Source organism: Astyanax mexicanus, chromosome 8, assembly GCF_023375975.1.
Source record: "Astyanax mexicanus isolate ESR-SI-001 chromosome 8, AstMex3_surface, whole genome shotgun sequence".
NCBI classification, from domain to species: Eukaryota; Metazoa; Chordata; class Actinopteri; order Characiformes; family Acestrorhamphidae; genus Astyanax; species Astyanax mexicanus.
This window is the reverse complement of record NC_064415.1, coordinates 26,046,702-26,067,343: the sequence shown is the minus strand read 5'-3', so window position 1 is coordinate 26,067,343 and position 20,642 is coordinate 26,046,702. Positions and strand designations below refer to the sequence as shown.

Sequence of the window (20,642 nt, the reverse complement as noted above, 5' to 3'; positions counted from 1 at the left end):
TAGTGTATGTTTTTCCTGGTTTTCAGGGGTGGTACAGAAGAAAAATGTTTTTCAATTATGATTTCCAATTTTCATTTTTTTTATTTCTGCCCCTCGCAGTCTGAAAAAACAGAAAAAAATTATTTAAGATATTTTCCCATCTTTGCACTTTGTAACACATGCTATAATCCAATTTAGGTACGCTTGTTACAAGATGTTACAAGAAAAAAAAACAGAAAAATATAACGCTATATGTTTTCATTTTTCTTGAAATTCTGATTCTGATCAAAAACAGAAAAAATGGGTGAAAACCATGTGCCAAATGGACAAAATGAAAAAATGAAGTATTACACGAATATTTTGCTTCAGTTGGTTAGAAAATTAACAGACAAACATTACACTAACCCGCATAGCGTTAGCTAGTGCTAGTTAGCTATATCCGCCGGATTTCCTGTTTTCGGCGCTCGGCTGCTCTGGCCTGGTTTTCATGCATCGAGCCCCGTTCACTCGACGGTTCTGGGCTCGATTATCGGGGCCGCAGTGGCTCGTTTGAATGTAGTGAGCTGGAAGATCAACATGGCTGTGGGAAAGATGTGTGTGTTATAGGGGGTTATAGGGGGTTATTCTGTGCGGCTGGGATGTGCGGGGACGCGGCGGAGGCTGAAGCTAGGCTGGCCGGGCGATGTGATCGGGGTTGGTAGGCTGTGCGCTCTGTGTTTTGCCCGCTGTTCAGTTTATAGCCGGATCTCTGCGCTGGGCTGCAGCTGCTGGTGGTGAAAAATAATAATAGCGCAGCCATGGTGCTGATGATGGAGTCGCAGTGCGAGTATTTCATGTATTTCCCCGCCGTGCCCATTTCAGACCTGTCCGACCCGGCCCGGTACCGCACACTACCGCGGCGCAGTCACCTCTACCTGGGCGAGACGGTGCGCTTCCTGCTGGTGCTGCGCTCGCAGAGCTCCGCGGACGGAGGCGCGGAGCAGCCCGGCAGCGGCGCCAGCAGCAGCCGCTCGTGGCGGGAGCTGGCCGGCTCTCTGTGCGCCGTGGCCAGCGTGTGTCCGGGGGACGGCAGGCAGCGAGCACCGCCGCTTTACCATGACTACCAGAGCAGCGGAGACGAGTGTGTGGAGGACACGGACGACGAGGAGGCGGCGGCGACGGGGGGCTGCGCGGCCAGGGGGGTCTCAAAGGCCCGGGGATTCAGAGAGTGCAAGCCGCTCCTCATTCACAACAACCCGGCCAGCGGAGGGAGGGAGTTCCGCAAGGCTCCTCTACAGGTGAGTTCAGCCCCGTGAAGATGCAGTAACTGTTACACCTCAAAATGACACGACTGATAGATGCTGTGTGTGTGCTTGTTTGTTTGTTTTTGGGGTGTTGTTGTTTCCTGTGTAAACACATGCAAACAACTAGTAGTCACAAAAACACAACATTAAATATACAATTATAGTACTGGGCTTACATGGATGGAATGGAGAAGGATGGGTTCTGAGTTGGGTTTTAATTTGTGTTATTACTCGGTCCCATCATTGCAGTTCACTGTAATCCTTCATGGGTCCTATCCAGGCCCTTTGTGCAGTGAATAAACTATACGGGCCCCATGTTAAACCCCATTTTTTTCCAAACGTGTCAACATTATTCACATACATCACTTAGGTAGAAGTATAGATACTAGGGTTTAAAATCCTTCAGTAGAAGTTGAAGTATCAACTCAAGCTTTTTACTCAAGTTAAAGTGTAAAAATACTGGTTTTAAAGCTGCTTAAATATAAAAGTAAAAATAATTTAAGGATAATGTAGGATAACAGCTTAGGCCACACAACAGGGACCTATAGTTCACTACCCTATTTCCCCAAAACACGTTTTTCTAAAAGTCATAATGACTGTAATGTTATATTAAAATGTTACTGATAAAAAAAGGGATTTACGAATTTTAAGCTGCATATATGCTCATTAAAAATGAATGCATTCTAGTACAATGCCAATATATTATAATATATTATATTATACATTTTCACTGAAGTTATCCTGAGTCTCTGCACGGATCATCTTCATACTAGGCAACATATGTCTGCTATGTTCTTACTGGAGTGGGGCGTGAGGTGTGCAGGTGTGATGGATCATATAAACCAATAGGGTGTCAGAATGGTATATCTATATATTTCTTATTAAATGGAGAGATTTTTCTGGATAAGTTTTTTTTTATGAACAATGAGAAGCCAGAATAAAAACAAGCTGAAATGAAATAGGAGTATCGAGGCTAATTTTTAAAATGAGATTAGAGTAGAAAAGTACAGATAGTTGCGTGAAAATAAAAGGAGTAGAATTAAAAAAGGTGTCTGAAAAAAGTATTTGTACTTTGTAACTTGTCACCTCTACCTGGTGTCATCACTGACCTCTGACCCAAATGTTTATGGGTCCCTCTGATGTGCTACCCGCACAGACCCTGTAATTATAGGAATTGTGTTCTGTATTTTATATTAAAGGTAAGTGAAGTTAATAAACACTGGTAATAGTAGTTAATAAATCCCTGGGTTGTTCAGTCTATATGAAAGCAGTGTAAAATCTCACATTGAATGACTTTTTGTATGTTACTGTAATTTTATACACAAACAGTAAATGTCAAAACTATTTATGTTTTTTTGTCAGCACAGTGAGTATGTGTTTACAGTGTCTTTAAAAAAAAACTTAAGGAAACCCTTGAGTTTTGATAACCTGTAGATCTCCTTTTTTGCAGTCACCTCAGACAAACATTTCCTGTGGTTTTGAATACGCACGATGATTAGCATCATCTGATTAACACATCATCTGAGGTCGTCTGAAAGCGGTTTGCATTGAGGCCTGGTTCAAAATAAACAGTCTGTTTTAAGAAAAACAGGTTTCTCTGTTTGTTTTGTGTTTCCTTATTTTATAAGCAAACATCATAAAAATGCAAATTTGAAAAATAATTTCCTTAACATAAGCACACATTGCCTGTTAGGTCCTGGAGATATAATTAACATGGAGTTTCACTTACTTTTTCTTGCCTTTAATGTGGATCAGTGCTCAGTGCACAACTGATTGTGGTATTAGATTTGTTTGATCGTGTCTGTCTGTAATTGTGACTTAGACAAATATCAGACCACATTTTACTAGTAGTCAGTGCAGAAATATAGGTAATTGCTAAGATTTTAATTACTTGTTCTTTCAACTGAACATCACATTTCAAAAACCTATTATGTGTGATTCTTGTAACTAAAATAAAATGTAGATTTATCAGACATAGCAAAAAAAAACCTTTCTTTGCCTGTTTGCATAGACATGTCAATGTAGTTACAATCTAGCGCAGCAACTAATGATTATTTTGTTAGTCGACTAATCTGATTATTTTTTTGAAAAGTCAATTAGTCAATGGTTATTTCTGTCATGAAAAGAGGTCATGTTTTTTGATCCCTAAAAAACATAGAAACAGTTAAATATGAGATTTAAAAGGCATTTAAATGTCTAGATGTTGTTTAAACGTGGAAAGTACTGATATTTAGTGAGTAAATATGTGATCTGTTGTGTTTAGACACTTTTCGAGACACAGACAGAGTGCACTTCTGTCCACATCACTTATGTATTATGTAATATGGTACTGTTACAAATGAACAATTTGTAGTTGACAAATTTAAATATTCAACATTGTTGATTATATCGACTGATCTTTGCAGCCCACTACAATATAAACTGTAAAGTCTTTTTTAAAATATTTATTTCCCCAAAATGCATGATTATTAATGATTCTACAATAAACACCCCCACTCATTAAGCCTCTATGCTTTCTATTCAGTTCACATACATTTATTTCTGACACACAAGACACAAGAAAACGGTGAAAACAGTGATGCACTGTCACATGTTATAAACAGCCATTTTCTGTTATTGGTTCTGCATTGAGTTTACATTCATGTTAGCACATGTTCTGTGGGCTATATTTAGCTAACATAACAGCCTGTAGCTAAGTTTAATAAAAAAAAACATCATCCAAATGCAATCTGTGAATGTGTGAATATATGTACATGTATGCACTCTACACTTATAGTTTTACTAACATTAAATTAAAAGCCCCATTAGCAAGTGGAAAATAACCTTATCTTGTCGTGGCAAGTAATTAAAAGAATATTTTTGCTTTTAGCATTATATATTAATGCTTTTGTGATTTGTATCTGGCTTTCAGTACAAACAAAATTAGAAAAGTTTGAAAAGAACTAGCATGGTTTCACAATTGTGTATTCAATTGCAGCCATTGTTGAGTTCTACACCACTGTACAATAAACACAATGCCAACTCCTCCACTGTCACTGAGCCTGCTAATATGAGCAGTGACTTTTGCCATACAAGATCAATTCCCAGAACATGACTTTATTTACAGAGGAGTTAATTGTGTTCAAGACACAATACAGAGATTAGGGTGCTTCCTGTTGTACAGTGTTCACTGTTCTGTTTACACAATGCAGGCCATTTAGTTAAACTTAAAAAAAAGGTCAAATTATTTCCTTTAGAGAAATAAAGAGAAAAAAGAGATATAAAAACTCTGGAAATAGTCATTGCTAAATAGGGCTGGACAAACTTCATATTACAATATATTTATTAAATTTGGCTGATGCGATGTAAATCTGATATTGATATTAACAGTAAAGAAGCTGTTGCCTGTCATCACACACTGTCACTTCCAGGCAACAGTAGCGTGTAGTGTTCTTTTGTATTGCTCAGCAGGATTTCAGTGAACTGACAGAAGCTTCCTGTAATGAGTATCAGTCAGTAACAGATATGGTAAATACTGTATATCTCTATTTTTTGCTTACAAATGACAACATTTATAAAATACAGTCACACATACGAGAGTTATTTTCACAAATATGTCTTAGTTTTAGAAGTAAATATTAACAGAACTAAGATATTTGACTGTATTTTGCTTAAAAGTTGATGCTAATTGTTGATAACAGATCAGTGTTATTGTGCTGGTTAAAACGGATAAGTTCTGCTGTTTAAAATGATATGGGTCTTAGATGTATAATTTAGTCTTTAGTTATGAAGCTTAGAGTATCGGCTTGTTTTGACGACATAATGCGGGTCTTGAATAAAAGGCATAGCTGCAGTGCTAGCTAACAGCTGGACTCAGCCAGGTTCAATCCTTGATACCATCAGACACAGTCTTGATACAGCAGACCTCTGTAAGCCTTGACTGTTAGCCCTGATGCTAACTGTTTTCCTAAGCTAAGTGTTTACAACAGAACTTTCACTGTACATGGACAGAGTAAGTTTTAGAGACCACTGTAGTTTTTGAATCAGTTAATCTGATTTTGCTGTTTATAGGTATATGTTTGAGTAAAATGAAAATTGTTGTTTTATTCTATAAACTACAAACAACATTTCTTCCAAATTCCAAATAAACATATTGTAATTTAGAGCATGTATTAAAAATGCAGAAAATGAAAAATGGCTGAAATAATAAAAAAAATGTAGAGCTTTCAGACCTCAAATAATGCAAAGAAAACAAGTTCATATTCATAAAGTTTTAAGAGTTTAAAAATCAATATTTGGTGGAATAACCCTGTTTTTTAATGACAGATTTCATGCATATTGCCATGTTCTCCTCCACCAGCCTTTCACACTGCTTTTGGATAACTTTATGCCACTTCTGGTGTAAAAATTCAAGCTGATCAGCTTGGTTTGGTGTCTTGTGATCATCCATCTTCCTTTTGATCCTTTTGATTATATTCTAAAGGTTTTCTCTGGAAGATGGTCTTGGATTTGAATGGTAACCATATGCCTATTGGTAGACTGAGACAAGATTTCACTAGATTTTTGTGAAATATTTGACATCTCTGTGTGATGTCTGGGAGATGCCTCAGCCCACTCAGTCAGCAATTTTACTGTTTACACTTTTATACTGATTTCCAGATATTGAAGTTAAACTGGGCTATGCCAGTCTCATATCACATGAATAAATTGTTTTTTAAAAGGTTCTACAATGTGGGAATGGTATTTGGGTGTAGCCTTATTGGTGTGTAAATGGTTGTTTAAGCAGCAGTGTAGTGTAAACAGCCAAACTTGCTTTATTTTGATAAAAAGGTGCAGGTTTGCAATAGCATGTGTCTTTATTAAAAACCATCTGCAGATATCAGTATAAGAATGCGTCTGAATCATTTTGCTGATTTCCCTAGAGAGGAAAACATCTCTCTGATTGAAGTCTTGGCCTTACGTTTAGTGTTTGCTCTGCAGGATCTGGAGTCACACCCCTCTGTGTAAATCTTTCTAAGCTTTCTCAAAGAGCAAGTCACATTGCAGGCATATATCGAGCTCCATTATTTCACAACAATACCGTTTAAGAGCTCAGAACAGCTAAAGAGGAGGCTTAAATTATAATTCCAAAGTTTTTCAAGAGTTCTGCATAAGTCAGTGTTAGGGCTGAGCAGTATTGTATATAAAAAATAAAAAACTTGATATTTTTCAAATCTATGAGCCTCGATTATTATTTTTATTTATTTATTTTTACAACTTGTTTTTTTCTGTTGTTTAGTATAATTGCAAAATAGTGGCAAACTATTGTTTCTGTTACGCCTATTTGTTAAGAAAGTAAACCTTTAAAAAACATTATATATAAAATGTATATAAAATATTAACTCAGGTTTTCTTTTAAATAATAGAAGCAGCTTTCATATTGAAAAAGATGCAGAAATAATCTCCCTATATTTAATTTAAGAGAAGTGCAAAATATGAAATTCACTGCCACATAGTTTTTTTTTTCTGATTTTGTTTTTTGACAGAAACACAAGCTTGTATACTGTTTCAGGCTTCTGAGATGCTTTCTTGTTAGTTCTTTAAGTAAAAACGTACAATCAATGTGAGCTTTTGCTTAGTAGAAAAAAAACTTGGATGCTAGATTGAACCTTTTCCTTAATAAAGTGTGAGGTTTAAAAGGTTGTTTTATTTTATTTGGAAAAGTAAGTAAATAGTGCTCAGAAATAATAAGAAATAATCTGGAAATATCCAACATTGTACTGTAATAATAGCTATAGTAACACTTACTCAAGAGTCTATCACTCTTAAAAGAAGAGTGTATTATAGCGAGTCAGGGCAGTGGGTATTGGTCATTAGGTTTTGGGACAGATAATATATATATATTTCTGCTGCAGCATGGTGATTTTTAAGCTGGGTTATATAATGGGAAATTATTTTTGTACTGTCCAAGTATACATAACCAAAAAAACAGAAAAGGAACTTTACAGGAAGAAAAAGGAGAGAAAAAAACTTGTAAACTTTCAATGGAAGCCAATGTAAAAAGAGTTTATTCCAGGTCATTTTGAAGAGTTTCTATTGGTCCGTTCATCAAGAAATTTTGGCACAGTGTGAGGGACTGTTTGTCTGTTCAAATTATGTAGTGAACAAAAATCGACAAAAATTGAGATGTTTTTTATTGGACAGCGACGATATGAACTTCCACATTTAGCAAGGCCCCATGTATGTATATGTTTACTGGTAGTTTTGGATAAAAAATGCCTCTGTAGTTGCTTTGTAGGGAGTTCTGGTTTCTATTATCTATTTCTCTACAATGCAACATTTGACATAATCTTAACACTGAACAACATACAGTCTGAGCAGCTGTCTCCTAAATGAAAGGGGTGTGGGAATAAAACCAGTACAATGTAAAAATGATGTCCCACAAATGCCTTAATACAACACATTGAGCACAATCAAACATCTCAGGGATGTTCCTCTGGTGTATGAGTGGAGAGCAGAGTTATATTAGTGTGAGGAGTGGGAGTCTTGTGTGGAGATGGACTGACATGTCTTCGACTAAAGACTGATTGCTTAGCCTGTGCAAGTGGTCAAAGCTGTTGTGAGCATTTATACTTATGCATTGTTGTTTATGCACTGATCTGGCATAGATTTGATACAGAAGCATAAATTGGCATTAAGTAAGCTTCTGAATGACAGATTCCACTCTTAAAGAGAGCAAGAAAGAGACAGACAATCAATCTACAAAACCACTATATCACAAATTAACAAATGAACAGTCTGGTAGAAATGAATAAACACACTATATAAAATAAGTGTCACTAATACAAACAGACCATGTTAAAATAAAGATTTTAATACAGACAAAGCAGCAACACAAAGATCTTTCAAATTAAAGTCTCACATTTTGCTCTCCATTTTTTCTTTATTTAATCCATGATCCAATCCATGTGATCTGTTAAACCACTTAAAAAAAACAAAACAATGAATGTTAATTTCAGATCGGCCTGATTTATTATATGTATACATTTGTTGAAAGTAGAATTGTAGTAAGATTTGTCTGCAATGAGCATAATAATGTGTGTTTTTGACATGTCTGACTCTGTTCTCTGTGTGTTTTTCTTGTGCTGTGTCACTCAGTCGCCTGCGGACGAGCCCGTTGTTCTAAATGATGAAGTCATCTTCCCGCTGACTGTGTCCCTGGATAAACTCCCTGTCAGCACGCTCAAAGTGAAGGTAAGAGTGATGTATCACCAGTGTGTAACAGAGGTAGTAGGTTGTAATTGTGGCTGTGTCTCTGAGTTCATCACTTTGTGTTCAGAGATGGCAGGTGACTGTCCCAAGGCCCCAGAGCAACATTCAGAGGCAAGCTGGGTTCTCTGATGCATGTATGCATCTGTGTACAGAAATTAAAGGATTTCATTCATTTTTGTGGCTTTCTAAACCATTGTATTGCAATTATAACAGGCATCAGAGTTCAGACAGTGTGTATTGTTCTTTAGCCAAATCAATAATAGTGAACTGACAAAGAAACAAAGGGTAGATCAGAGTGGAACTAGGAAATGCACATGTGCATGTGTGTATCTGTTGTTTGTCGACTAGGGCTGTGCAATATTGCCCTAAACTAATGATATTTGGACAGTATGACAAAGCATTGACCTTTTTAAAATTAATTTCAAGATACACAACTGCAGCAAAATAAACATTTAATGTTTTATTAAGTAGGAATATTAGTGTCTTATATTTAGTGGAAACCAAAAAAATCTAAATATGTCCTTTTCATAGATAATAACTTACCAATAGCCTGATTTTGTCTAAAAATATAATAGTGTAAAAAAAATGCATTTGCATTATTATTGCATAACATACGATGTGACACACCCCTAGTTGTTGACTATATATGTGAAATAACTGTTGAGGTCTTTTGGGTTTTTATAGCATGTGTGTATTACTGTTAAGCCTGCACTTGGTTCTGGACACTCTTGTTTTAGAAGTGATTTTAAATATATTAAAATTATAATGTTATTGCAGACTGTAACTATACTCTATATTTACTTTCTGAGAACTCAATAATGTCTGTTAATGGCACGTTTAGGTCATCAGACAAAGATTTAAATTTGGGATTTAAATTGCAGACACCCTACCCAATAAAATACGCCAGGGACATTCCTAATGACAGAAAAATGTATTTTGCTTATTAACTGTCATAAAGAATAGAAAAGTATTTAGTGATTTATTACAATGGAGCATGTGGCAGTGTGTAAAAGTGAGGGAATGGTGTTGTGATGTAATCCAGGGGAGGGACTGAAAAAGCTTAAAGCTAATGCAGCGACTAGAAAATCTTTAGCTAGCTAACCACACATTGTGCCAAGTGGGCAGTGATTCTACTTGTTAAAACTTATAAATAGCCTCAATAATATATCTTGTTTCAGTGATAAGCTGTGCGATGCTATGTGGCTACAATGATTCATTGTGGTGATGCGAACCGACAAAAAAAAAAAGCAAGCTTATTTTTGTTCTCAAAAGGCTAACACTTAGGATTCGTCAAGGTGAAACAAACAAGTTCTTACACTTCTCTGACAGTGTAGCATCTCTCTTACAAAGCTTCTTTTACCAGGACTCACCATGGGTGCGGTGCGGTGTTGTGTGTGCATGTGTGTGTGTTTTTATACTATTATTGCTTGTGGTTTGTGCAGATTATAGTGACCGTGTGGAAGCAGGAGGAGGAAAAGGCTGAGATTCAGGAGCATGGCTACCTCAGCATCCTTCAGCAGAAGAGCCCCTGTCAAACCTTTCGCCAAGATCTCAACACCTTCAAAGCCCAGGGTAAGCATCCGCTCTCCACTGGCCTTACTGAAGTCGAACCACATGACCTCACGGATTTGGTTCCTGAAACATCTTCAGTTGCAGAATCAGTAGTAATTTGCTGTTGGGTTCTGTTTTTCTTTTATGCTTGCATTTTCATTATCTTGTCAGACATGTTTAGCATTTACAAATCTCACATTACTGCTTATGTAGCAAATTGTTTTCTTGTTTGTTACAAAATCCTGGTCTGCCTTAAGATCAATTGGCATTCTGCAGTGTAATGTTAAAAGAATATTGACTTGTGATACTCAGGAGAAAAGTTTTTAACCATGTGTTTGTCTATCATTTCTGCTTCTAGTCAGCACCACCCTGAATGTCCTTCCTCCACCCACAGTAAAGTGTCAGCAGATGACTGTATCTGGACGACATCTGATTGTTCTTAAAGGTGTGTTTTAAAGCTTCTTTACTCATTACTGTGCCAGATTGTTGAAAATAGTTACATTGAACATTTGGCAGTTTAAAAAAAGCCTTAAACATTACTAGCTTTACTAGCTGGCTGTTTTTAAAATTTTGAGTTTTACGAGCTGTAAAGGGCAAGGATAGTAACATTAGCTGAGTTAGCTAGCTAGCTAGTCAATGTAGCCTTAGCATTTGCTTGATTACCAAAAGACTTTAGGCCTCTTTTGGTGTAATTTCAGTTGCTTTAATAGTACTTTTAAGGTAAACCTATCTTTGAAAGCAGTTATGAGGTCCATTTATGATTAGAATTGCACTATTTAAGTAAATGTATCGTCTTTTGATATGAAAATGTTAAGGGTTAAAAATCTATATGTAAATAGAGAAGCAGGACACAGTTTGGCGCAAATGCAGTAATACAAGAACAATATAAAAAATAAACAAATAAAAACATTATTAACATGTTATAAAAGTGCAACATTATTAATATATAATATATATATATATATATATATATATATATATATATATATATATTCTTATTGAGTCAGCAGAGTGTTTTTGACTTTTATGCATTGTGCTCCTCAGCACTCAGTGTCCCCTCTCTGTATCCGTACATGGCTGAGCTGCTGTGGTTCCTAAACATACTTCCACTTTTCAATAATGCTGCTTACAGGTGATCATAGAAATTAGTTTGAATGGTTGTGTCCTATTACAGCAGCATGCTGGAATTCAGTGAGCTTTTTAGAATCACTTGTTCTTTCATTAATGTTTGTAAAGTGTGACCTCATTGCTTTAACAAGTCATTTCAAGAATACACTACTGCGACAAAATAAATCAGAATTTTCTGTTAAGTATTAATGCATTCAATATGAAACTGCACACACCTAATTAAGATTTTCACCAGATTGTAACAGAAATCAATGATTCAACATGTCATGATACTAATAATGCACTCCATATATTCAGGATTGAGGTAAAATAAATGATAAATGATGGACAGATATAATCTGTCTCTAGTAGATTTGGATTTAATGGGAAATGAGAACAGTGTGTAAAAAAAGTTGTACCCGGATGGCCCATATGGCCATACAATAATATGACTGTCTTTCAGAGTATCTTTACAATAACATTTCTGCAATATTACTGCATATGATACGATATGACCTGAGTGCAAAATATGGTGCAGTCATTTTTCCAATGCCAAATTTACAAGAGTATCTGTATGTATCTGAAATAAATGTCTGTTCTTTCATCATAAAGCTCCTAAAGGCAGGTCAGAAAATAGAAAATGGCCAAAAAGACACACACAAAATGTGTGTTTGTACTTATATCAGAGCTTGCTGCTTACTCCTAACCTTGCTGTAAATCTGGTTGTGTATTTAATAAATCAGGCCTAACATATCTTATTAACTAGAAGACATCACAAACATGGTGTCTCACCCCCGAATTCCGTGCTACGTTATTAATATTAAATGCAGATAACATGAAATATGAAGGGGAAGTCAGAATGCACAGGGCTCTGATGAAATTGTTTCAAACATATAGAGAGATGAAACAGAGGGAAGTTTGCACAGAGGGAGAGATAATAACGGACACTGCGGTTATATTGCAATATTCAGAAGAAAAGAGAGAGAAGCTGAACTGAATGCATGCAGTGTGTAATTTCTCCCCATCAATCAGTGCATGTAATAAACAGGCCCTCTGAGGGTATCTGATGTAAGGGAGAAGAGGAAGATTCTCCCACATAATCATAGAAAACAGTCTCCAGACCCTCTCCACCCTGTCTCCCTGGGAGTGTAGAGAGAGAAATGTTTTTCATTTCAGAGGTTTTACATGACACTCAAACAGCTTGTCTCGCACACTAAAACGATGTGAATTTTGCATTGTGTTACAAGAATAGATATAGCAGTTCTCCTGCTCATCATCAGCTCGAGGACAGTGTCGCACTGTAGTACTGAAGCGACAAACAGTGTTTGGTATGCAGACCAGTTTGTGTTAGCTTAGGACTGCTGTGCTATGCTGTATTTATTTTGGAATTCTTAATTAGTGAAAGTTTGGTACACGGATGCTGCTTTAATTAAACACTCGTGCTTTCCCCTGCATGTCACGTGCTGTTTGCGTTTTGCAGTGTTAAATGGGAGCTCACAGGAGGACGTGTGCGTGCATGATGTCCGAATCCTGCCCAACTTCAATGCATCCTATTTACCCATGATGCCTGATGGTTCAGTGCTGCTGGTTGACAATGTGTGGTATGAGCTTATTCATATTCCTTTTGTTAATAACTGTTTAACTGGCAAACTGCTTGTTTGATTACTAAGCACACCTATAAACAGAGCCTATACGGGGGCTGAAAAGCAAACAAGATAAACCCACAGACATGAAAGAGAGTATCGCCAGATCTTATCTTTGAGAGTAAAAAATAAACAAATATTGCAAAAAAAATATATATAGGATTTTTTACACTAAGATGAGGTAGAAAACTTAAAATATTGCTAAAGCCAACATAAAAAAGAGTAATGGGAAGTTTTTTTTATGAATGATGATGACACATCAAGACATCTGGTAGTACAGTTTTTGTTAGTTTTACTCTTATTGCTTGACCTACAGAGTGTACGCAATGCTTAACGTTGGTAATTGAGCTTAACTTTTGCTAAATATTTGGCTGAATACCTGTCTAGTGACATAAATGGAAATTAAATTTTGCTCCACACCTCTTTGGTAGAATCCATAGAGCCCTGACATTTAAAACAAGCATTAAGAACTTTAAAAGTGCACAAGAAGCTTATTAAAAAACACTGTTTACAACCCGTAGCTTAACCTAATCTCCGGGTGCTGCGATCTTACGGTAAAAGTAAAAGATACTGACGCCAGGAAATTAGCTTACACTACGGGTTGTAAACAGTATTTTTTAATAAGCTTCTTGTGCACTTTAAAAGTTTTGGAAAGCAGCAGGAGAACGGAGGTGGGTTTTTAAAAAAAAAGGTTTGTACACTTTATCATGTTTTACCACACCCAAGTCAATTTCACACCGGAGTTCTCCATTAAATATTTGTGTGTGTAATAGAGCGTAGATTGAGCCCAAAAATCCAACCCATCCCAGACAGAGCCTGTGCACTTTTAGTTCAAACCTGCCCAGCCACGCCCCCATATACACTGTCATTATGAGCCCAAGCCCATTTTTTTTTATTAAGCTTTGAGCTTTAAAACTGACCTTTTTAGCTTCAATTTAGCTTTGTTTGAATGACAGAATTTTGTACAGAATGATGTTAATGAACTGTACACATGGAAGAGCCATAGGTCAATTTTTAAGGAAACTATTTATTAAAAATGGATCTCTAAAGTAAAATACAGATGGGTGGAGGCCAGTTCTGTGTGATTACAGTGGCGTGCAGTTATATAGTGGGTACCCCTTCTGCAACACCCACCCGCCGACCTACACGTAGATTTAAATGAGAACAACATATTCAATGTCTCTACTTAGTTATATGAGCTTAATGCACATTAACAGCCCAAAAAACAGCTACAAACAACACAAATCAATGCTTAATTTTCCTACAAGTACAGCCGGCCAACAATTATGCCTACAAGACGCCAGGTCAGCCAAAACATTAAGTACACACAAAAACTTACCAGTCAGGTGGCCTATTATTGTGAATTAGTTTCACATTGAAGAGCAGCCTTTAAAAAGGCTATTTAATATGATATGACACAATATCTGTCTTATTTACAATTACAATTTCATGATAGTTAGTTAACTATTGAACTAATCCAGCATGAGCTCTGTTTTACACTAAGCAACACGTAGCACCTTCAGCACAGCGCTGCGAAGGGGTTAGACAGTCATGGCCCCGCCCCCAGGGTAAAAATCATGAATCTGATTGATTAGATTTTCCTGCGACTTTTCCAATATACTCATTACTACACCCTTTAAAAAATCAGCTGAAGGGTGACGCAGACACACATGGGCAGAAGCCATTTTTTTAAAAGCTTTGATTTGTTAGAACAGCTGTCAGTCAGATAAGAGTCCCATAGCAACTGAAAAACGCAGACTAATGCATTAAATATAAAATATACTCTAATGTGTATTAGTTGGTATCAATTGTTTGTCCTCACTGTCCTTGTATTTTCTTCAGCCATCAGTCAGGTGAGGTGGCCATGGCATCTTTCTACCGGATGGACAGCGAGTCTAGTCACCTTCCCAGCATGCTCAGTGCCCTGGAGGAGCAAAACTTCCTGTTTCAGATGCAGCTCAGTGACCAGGCTCAAGATGATTCTAATGAGGTCAGAATGAAGGAAATATACAGCTGGAGAAATGTTGTTTGTAGTTTATAGAATAAAAAAAACAATGTTAATTTTACTCAAATATATACCTATAAATAGAAAATTAGAGAAACTGATTCAGTAGCTGAAGTGGTCTCTCTTTTTTTTTTAATCAATATTTGGTGGAATAAACCTAGATTTATTGGCATGTTCTCCTCCACCAGTCTTAGTAATCTCTTATTTGCATTTATCTCTTATTTAAATTTAAGTCTTTTTTACAGAGCTTTATATATCAAAATATTTAATATTTGATATTTAGTAATAAAATATTATTATTATTATTATACTGATGTATTTAAGATGACAACGGGTGAGTGTACATTTCTGCATCTTTTTAGGGTCTTGAGGTGCCGCTAGTAGCAGTGCTCCAGTGGTCCACTTCCAAGCTGCCGTTCACCAACTCCATCTACACCCACTACAGTCTGCCCAGCATCAGACTGGACCGGCCACGCTTTGTTATGACGGCCAGCTGCCCGAGCTCAGTCAGAGCCCAGGAGCACTTTAGAGTCCGCTATACACTCCTCAACAACCTGCAGGACTTCCTGGCTGTGCGCCTGGTCTGGACACCAGAGGGTAAGGATGGATGGATGGATGGATAGATGTGGGTGGATAATGTGATTTAACTGATGCGTAATAAAGATGCCTCCGACGTGTTGAGTGTGTGGATATTTTGCTGATGGAAAGCCAGAAAGCAGTGTTGATACAGGGGTCTTCTGAAATAAAGTTAAGTGCATATATATAATAAAGAGATAGAAAGGAAGTAAGTAATGAAAGTGAGAAGCTGAAACAGGACGTACAGAAAGGCGAGAAGTTGAATCAGAAAAGGAAGACTAAAGAGTGCTAGACAGTGAGAACATGCTCTAGCCAGAATGAAAGAATGTGGTTAAACACTTGAAACCTAAGCTTATTATTCAATTATTCATCTTAAGACTTTTATTATCCATGCTATAAATTATTTGCAAGTTAACTGGTGTAAATTATTCATAGAGTTTTAGTTTTTTAAGTAGTAAGTTTGAGGATGCATATACATTTTTTTTCTTGTAGTGTATTCTCCCCCTGTGCTCCACTGACAATATTTGGTGTTACAAACTAGAGATAAGTGATTAATTTAATTGTTATTATTATATTACAGTGTAAATTTCAGATTAAATAATTAAATCATTAACTCAATGCAAAACACCATCGCTGTACCTTACGTTTCAGTTTTGTGTTCACCAGCATCACTGAAGCTATTAAGAATTTCAAGAGGCTTACAGCTGGGTTTGTCACAGATAATATTATGTTGTTAATTGATTGATGGCAACAAATGGCTAGATTAATGTGTGCTGACAGAATGGCTACGGTAACTCTGTAAAATTGCGCAGGAGGAATATAAGTTACAACAGCAGATGATTTCCTTTTTGTCAGCTAAGAACAGAAAGCTGAGGCTGCAGTGGGTACACGCTTGATTTTCGTTAGTTTGGTGCTGCAGTGATGCCCTGTGGTCATGGTTGTCCATTTTATTAGAAACCCTACGTGGTTGCAACATAAGCCTTATTATTTATTTAAAAAAGTGGCAGTCTGTTTTATTTTGTTTCTGAATTAAATGCAGAAGCATTTCTTAGGGGAGAAAGGACAAATAATGTGTTCAATGATACCTGTGTGCTGGAACGACCATCCCTGCTAAGCCTAATATATTAATTCTAAAAACTAGGTTGTCTATTTTTCTTGCCACGTAACGTGCCTTTATGCACTTACGTCACATGTGCAGCGTCTAAAAGAAGATCCAGCTCAGTTTTACTGAACGCAAGCAGCTGGTGTAGCAATGGAGACTTCAGAAGGGATAACTCAGAGCTCAGTCGCTCAGTCGCCCATGAAATGTGTAGCAAGCTCCAAAACCCAAAAGGAATGCAATAGAGTCTGCGCTGAAACCAGGAGTAATATCGCGCTCTACCTCTGATTGAACATAACCTGGAATCGAATTCATCAGCTCTGAAAGGAGACCGCATCACACCCGCCCAGCTTTAAATGATTCTTCCGCATGCTCGGTGCAATTATCTATTCACACCAGAGAGGGCCCTCAATCCCCTAAGTTACGAACATCAGCTTTAAAGAAAAACATCACCCAAAAAATTCTGACATATTTTACTCTGTTATCCTGCCACTCACTGCTGTCGCCCATTTTCCCTTTAGCTCATGTTTTTTTTTTTTTTTTCTTCTCACATTTTTTTTTAGACCAGTTAGATTTAGACCACTTTTGTCTGCTATGTACTCTAATTCATTGAGTAACACTAGGAACAGTCGTGCACATACTAATTCATGCAGTTATAATATAACATAATTAGCTTATTGTATGCATCAAATCATGCATGTATAGAGGCCAGCAGCTTCAGATAATGCTCACCTCGACCCTTAAAAATAGGTTAAAGATGGCACAATTGCTGGTGGAGGCAGGACTGGTTTGAATATTTCTAGAACTGCTGATCTCCTGAGATTTTCAGCACAACAGTATGTAGAGCAGGAGTGTCAAACTCATTTAAGGTAATGGGCTGCTGTCAAGGGGGCCGGACCACTTTTTTTTTTTTAGAAATCATGACACTATATGTGGCCTTCTTTTAAAAAGTTCTCTGATTGATAATGTAGAATTAAATATAATTAGCACGTTTTGACTCTGGTGTGCTGCTAGTGGAACAATGACTGACTGATAAAAGACAATCAGAGCTTTGACTGACTGACCAACACTGACATCTTTATATACAGACTATATAGAGACTATAATTTATAGTGTAATAACATCCCTAGTAGTGCTAGCTAACATTTCTGAAGAATATTAGGTCCTTATTCTTATTGATGTATGCTATAAGGATGTAGTTTAACTAGTAGGAGTAGGAGATGAAATTTCTAAGAAATGTTTCCACCATCTTGTGGAATCCATACCATGAGGAATTGGGTCTGTTTATAGAGTAAACTGAGGCCTTAGCCTGAATTATTATAGTGTTCCTAGTAAAGATTTTGTTTAGTGTATGCATTATGATTTGTTGTCCTATATGGTGTGTGTGTCTGTATCTATTAGGGCTGGGCGATATAGGTATTTCAATAACAATATTCTTGGTGATCTGATTAACATAAAAATACATTTTTATAAATTTCAAGAGTATGCTACAGAAGCAAGACAAAAGTATAACAGTTTGAAACATTAAGTGGAAACAAAAAAAATACTAAGATTTTGTACAAAATAATAATATAGCAAAATTATATATCCATTACATAAAAGTTATATAATGTAACAAAAATATCACAGAAATAAAGTGGAGAATATGTAGTGCATGCATTTTAACTGCAAACATAAACAAGGAATCTTATATAAATAATGAAATAATCCTAAAATCTCACAATTTCAAAACAAATATAAAATACACCGTAGGGCAATTATTACAATAAGGATTTTTTTTTAATTATGACAATATTATTCCACAATATAATATGACACCCCCTTAACTGTTCCAGTTATTTTGGTTTATTTGCCCCTTTTTCTTTACAAAATAATTCCATGTATTTCTGTATAGCTTTATTGTCTTTAATATTAAATTTACACATTAACACATTAAATAAGAAAATGTGTCTCTAAATTAGGACTATATATATATTTTAATGATGGTGCTGAACATTATTTTAGGGGGTAAAACTCTCCAGATGGCTCAGGGTGTGATAATATAACAGTTTTTGCTAGATGACCTGATGTCAGATCGGGGGTGTTGCCTACACTCCTAAACTGTATGTAATGCCAACCCTGCAGATGGAAGGAGGAAATTAAATCCGAGTTAATTTTAAAACTGGACTTCGTCACTGTCACTATATCTCTGCGTGGTTCTGACCCAGGAGATCACTCACCCCTTCTCTAATGAGTTTGCATCATCTCTCGTCCTCTTGTGTTCCAGTTGTTCTACAGTTCATTATCTCATCTCCTGTTCTTTTATTTCTCTCTCCGCAGGCCGTGGTCAGAAGGAGGATCCTGCAGTGAACGCAGTAGTTTGTCATTCTCCTCTCAGTAACCTTGGTTACTGTCGCAAAGGCAGCACTCTCTCGGTCTCTGTGGCCTTCCAGATCCTCAAAGCAGGCCTGTTCGAGGTAAGAAGCTTGTGTGTAGTAGATATACACTAATGTAAAAGACCTGTAAGTCCCGTTGTTGGCATAGTTAGTTATACTAAGCTTTCATTATATTGTGTTTAATCGCATATTTCCAGTTATCTTAAGCATATTGAGATACAAGTTTTTTATTCATATTTTTTCACCTTTTGAAAGATCAGACTTATCTTTACTTATTAGCCAATTAGGCTGCACATAACATTTCCTAACTTACAATCTGCATATATCCCAGACAGTTTTGTTTTTTTATGTATTTAGTAAATAGCTATATTTTTCACATTGAGCCTTGTTATTATTTTTAAGGGGCTCATAATAATGTGGACACATTACAATAGCAATAGAGAGGGGTGAAAATTAATCAAAATATATAAATAAATAACACAGCTAAGAAATGATGTGTGCTGAAAAGAGGAATGTTTTTAGATAATCTTTGAAAGAAGCTAATTGCCTCCTATCTGATTAACACTTATAACTTTTGTACACTCTTATCTACCAAAACATCTAGATTTTTTTACATGATCATTTGACTATATATATATATATATATATATATATATATATATATATATATAATATATATATATATATATACATATATATATTATTATTATTATTATTGTTTTTTTAATGTAATTGTACTCTGGAATATTTTATTGTAGCTTGTTTAAAATGTTGGCTTTGGATGAAACTAATATAACTTGGCATTAACGCAGAAAGCTTCTGTAAGCTGAATAGCTGGATAAATGGAAATGCATTGTTTTTTGTGGCGTCACAAAAAGAGTGTGGAAAAAATATGCTATTTATCCTGTTTGACAATGCATACTCAGTACATCAGACGAAAAAAACACAAGAAGACAATTCAGTTTTCAATGATGCATTTGATGCAGACCCGTGTGGAAGCCCTTAGGGATTTTAGATTTTGTTTGGTTAATATTTGCATGACCCTGTTGGTGCAAATATGGAAGAAGAAATGTCATTGTTCATTGTTTCATTATAACAGAACCCGTATATCATCCTACCTCCAGTCTCCAACCGTGCCTCTCTCTTTCAGCTGAGTCAGCACATGAAGCTGAAGCTGCAGTTCACAGCATCTGTGTCCAACCCTCCCCCTGAAGCCCGGCCGCTGTCCCGCAAGAACAGTCCGTCCAGTCCTGCTGTCAGAGACATACTGGACCGACACCAGGCCTGCCTGAGTCTGGGCCGATCACAGTCCTTCTCCCATCAGCAACCCTCAAAATCCCACCTCACCAGGTATGAAGAGAGAGGCACACACATATAAACATACTCGCGTATAGTGAATATAAAAAAAAAGTTAACACAGCCCTTTCAAAATGCCAAGTGAAAAACGAGTGCTGTCCCAACTGCCAGCCGTAATGCACGCCTGATGGCGTTTGATGTTTTATGATAAAGAAAATATGAAAAAAAGGGTCCATAACATTATTACTCTCTCCTTCCCAAAATTCAGGAAAAAAACAGCATTATATTTTTTATCATGATTTTCATCAGGATTAATGACGGAATATTGCTAATTAGTAATTGACCCCATTACTACATATAGTTCCTCTATGCCTGTCTAACATTGATTCTAATGTTTAAATTTTAATATTAAAAAATGTAAAAGAATCGTAAAAAACGATTGACACTACCAAAAAAAATCAAGATTTATTATTTCAGATTGAATTGATTGACACTACT

General features: G+C 36.4%; 1 protein-coding gene across 1 annotated transcript in view; it reads left to right on the top strand.

Moving 5' to 3' along the window:
- The first annotated feature begins 519 nt into the window (after window positions 1–519).
- trappc14 (trafficking protein particle complex subunit 14) overlaps window positions 520–20,642 on the top strand; it is a 30,806-nt gene continuing 10,683 nt past the window's right edge. The window contains exons 1-9 of the mRNA XM_007248132.4: window positions 520–1,256; window positions 8,379–8,474; window positions 9,935–10,064; window positions 10,402–10,488; window positions 12,631–12,751; window positions 14,636–14,783; window positions 15,161–15,395; window positions 18,793–18,929; window positions 19,999–20,198. Of these exons, the coding sequence (XP_007248194.3) occupies window positions 777–1,256; window positions 8,379–8,474; window positions 9,935–10,064; window positions 10,402–10,488; window positions 12,631–12,751; window positions 14,636–14,783; window positions 15,161–15,395; window positions 18,793–18,929; window positions 19,999–20,198 (1,634 nt within the window). The 5' untranslated portion in view covers window positions 520–776. The remainder of the gene's footprint in view (window positions 1,257–8,378; window positions 8,475–9,934; window positions 10,065–10,401; window positions 10,489–12,630; window positions 12,752–14,635; window positions 14,784–15,160; window positions 15,396–18,792; window positions 18,930–19,998; window positions 20,199–20,642) is intronic.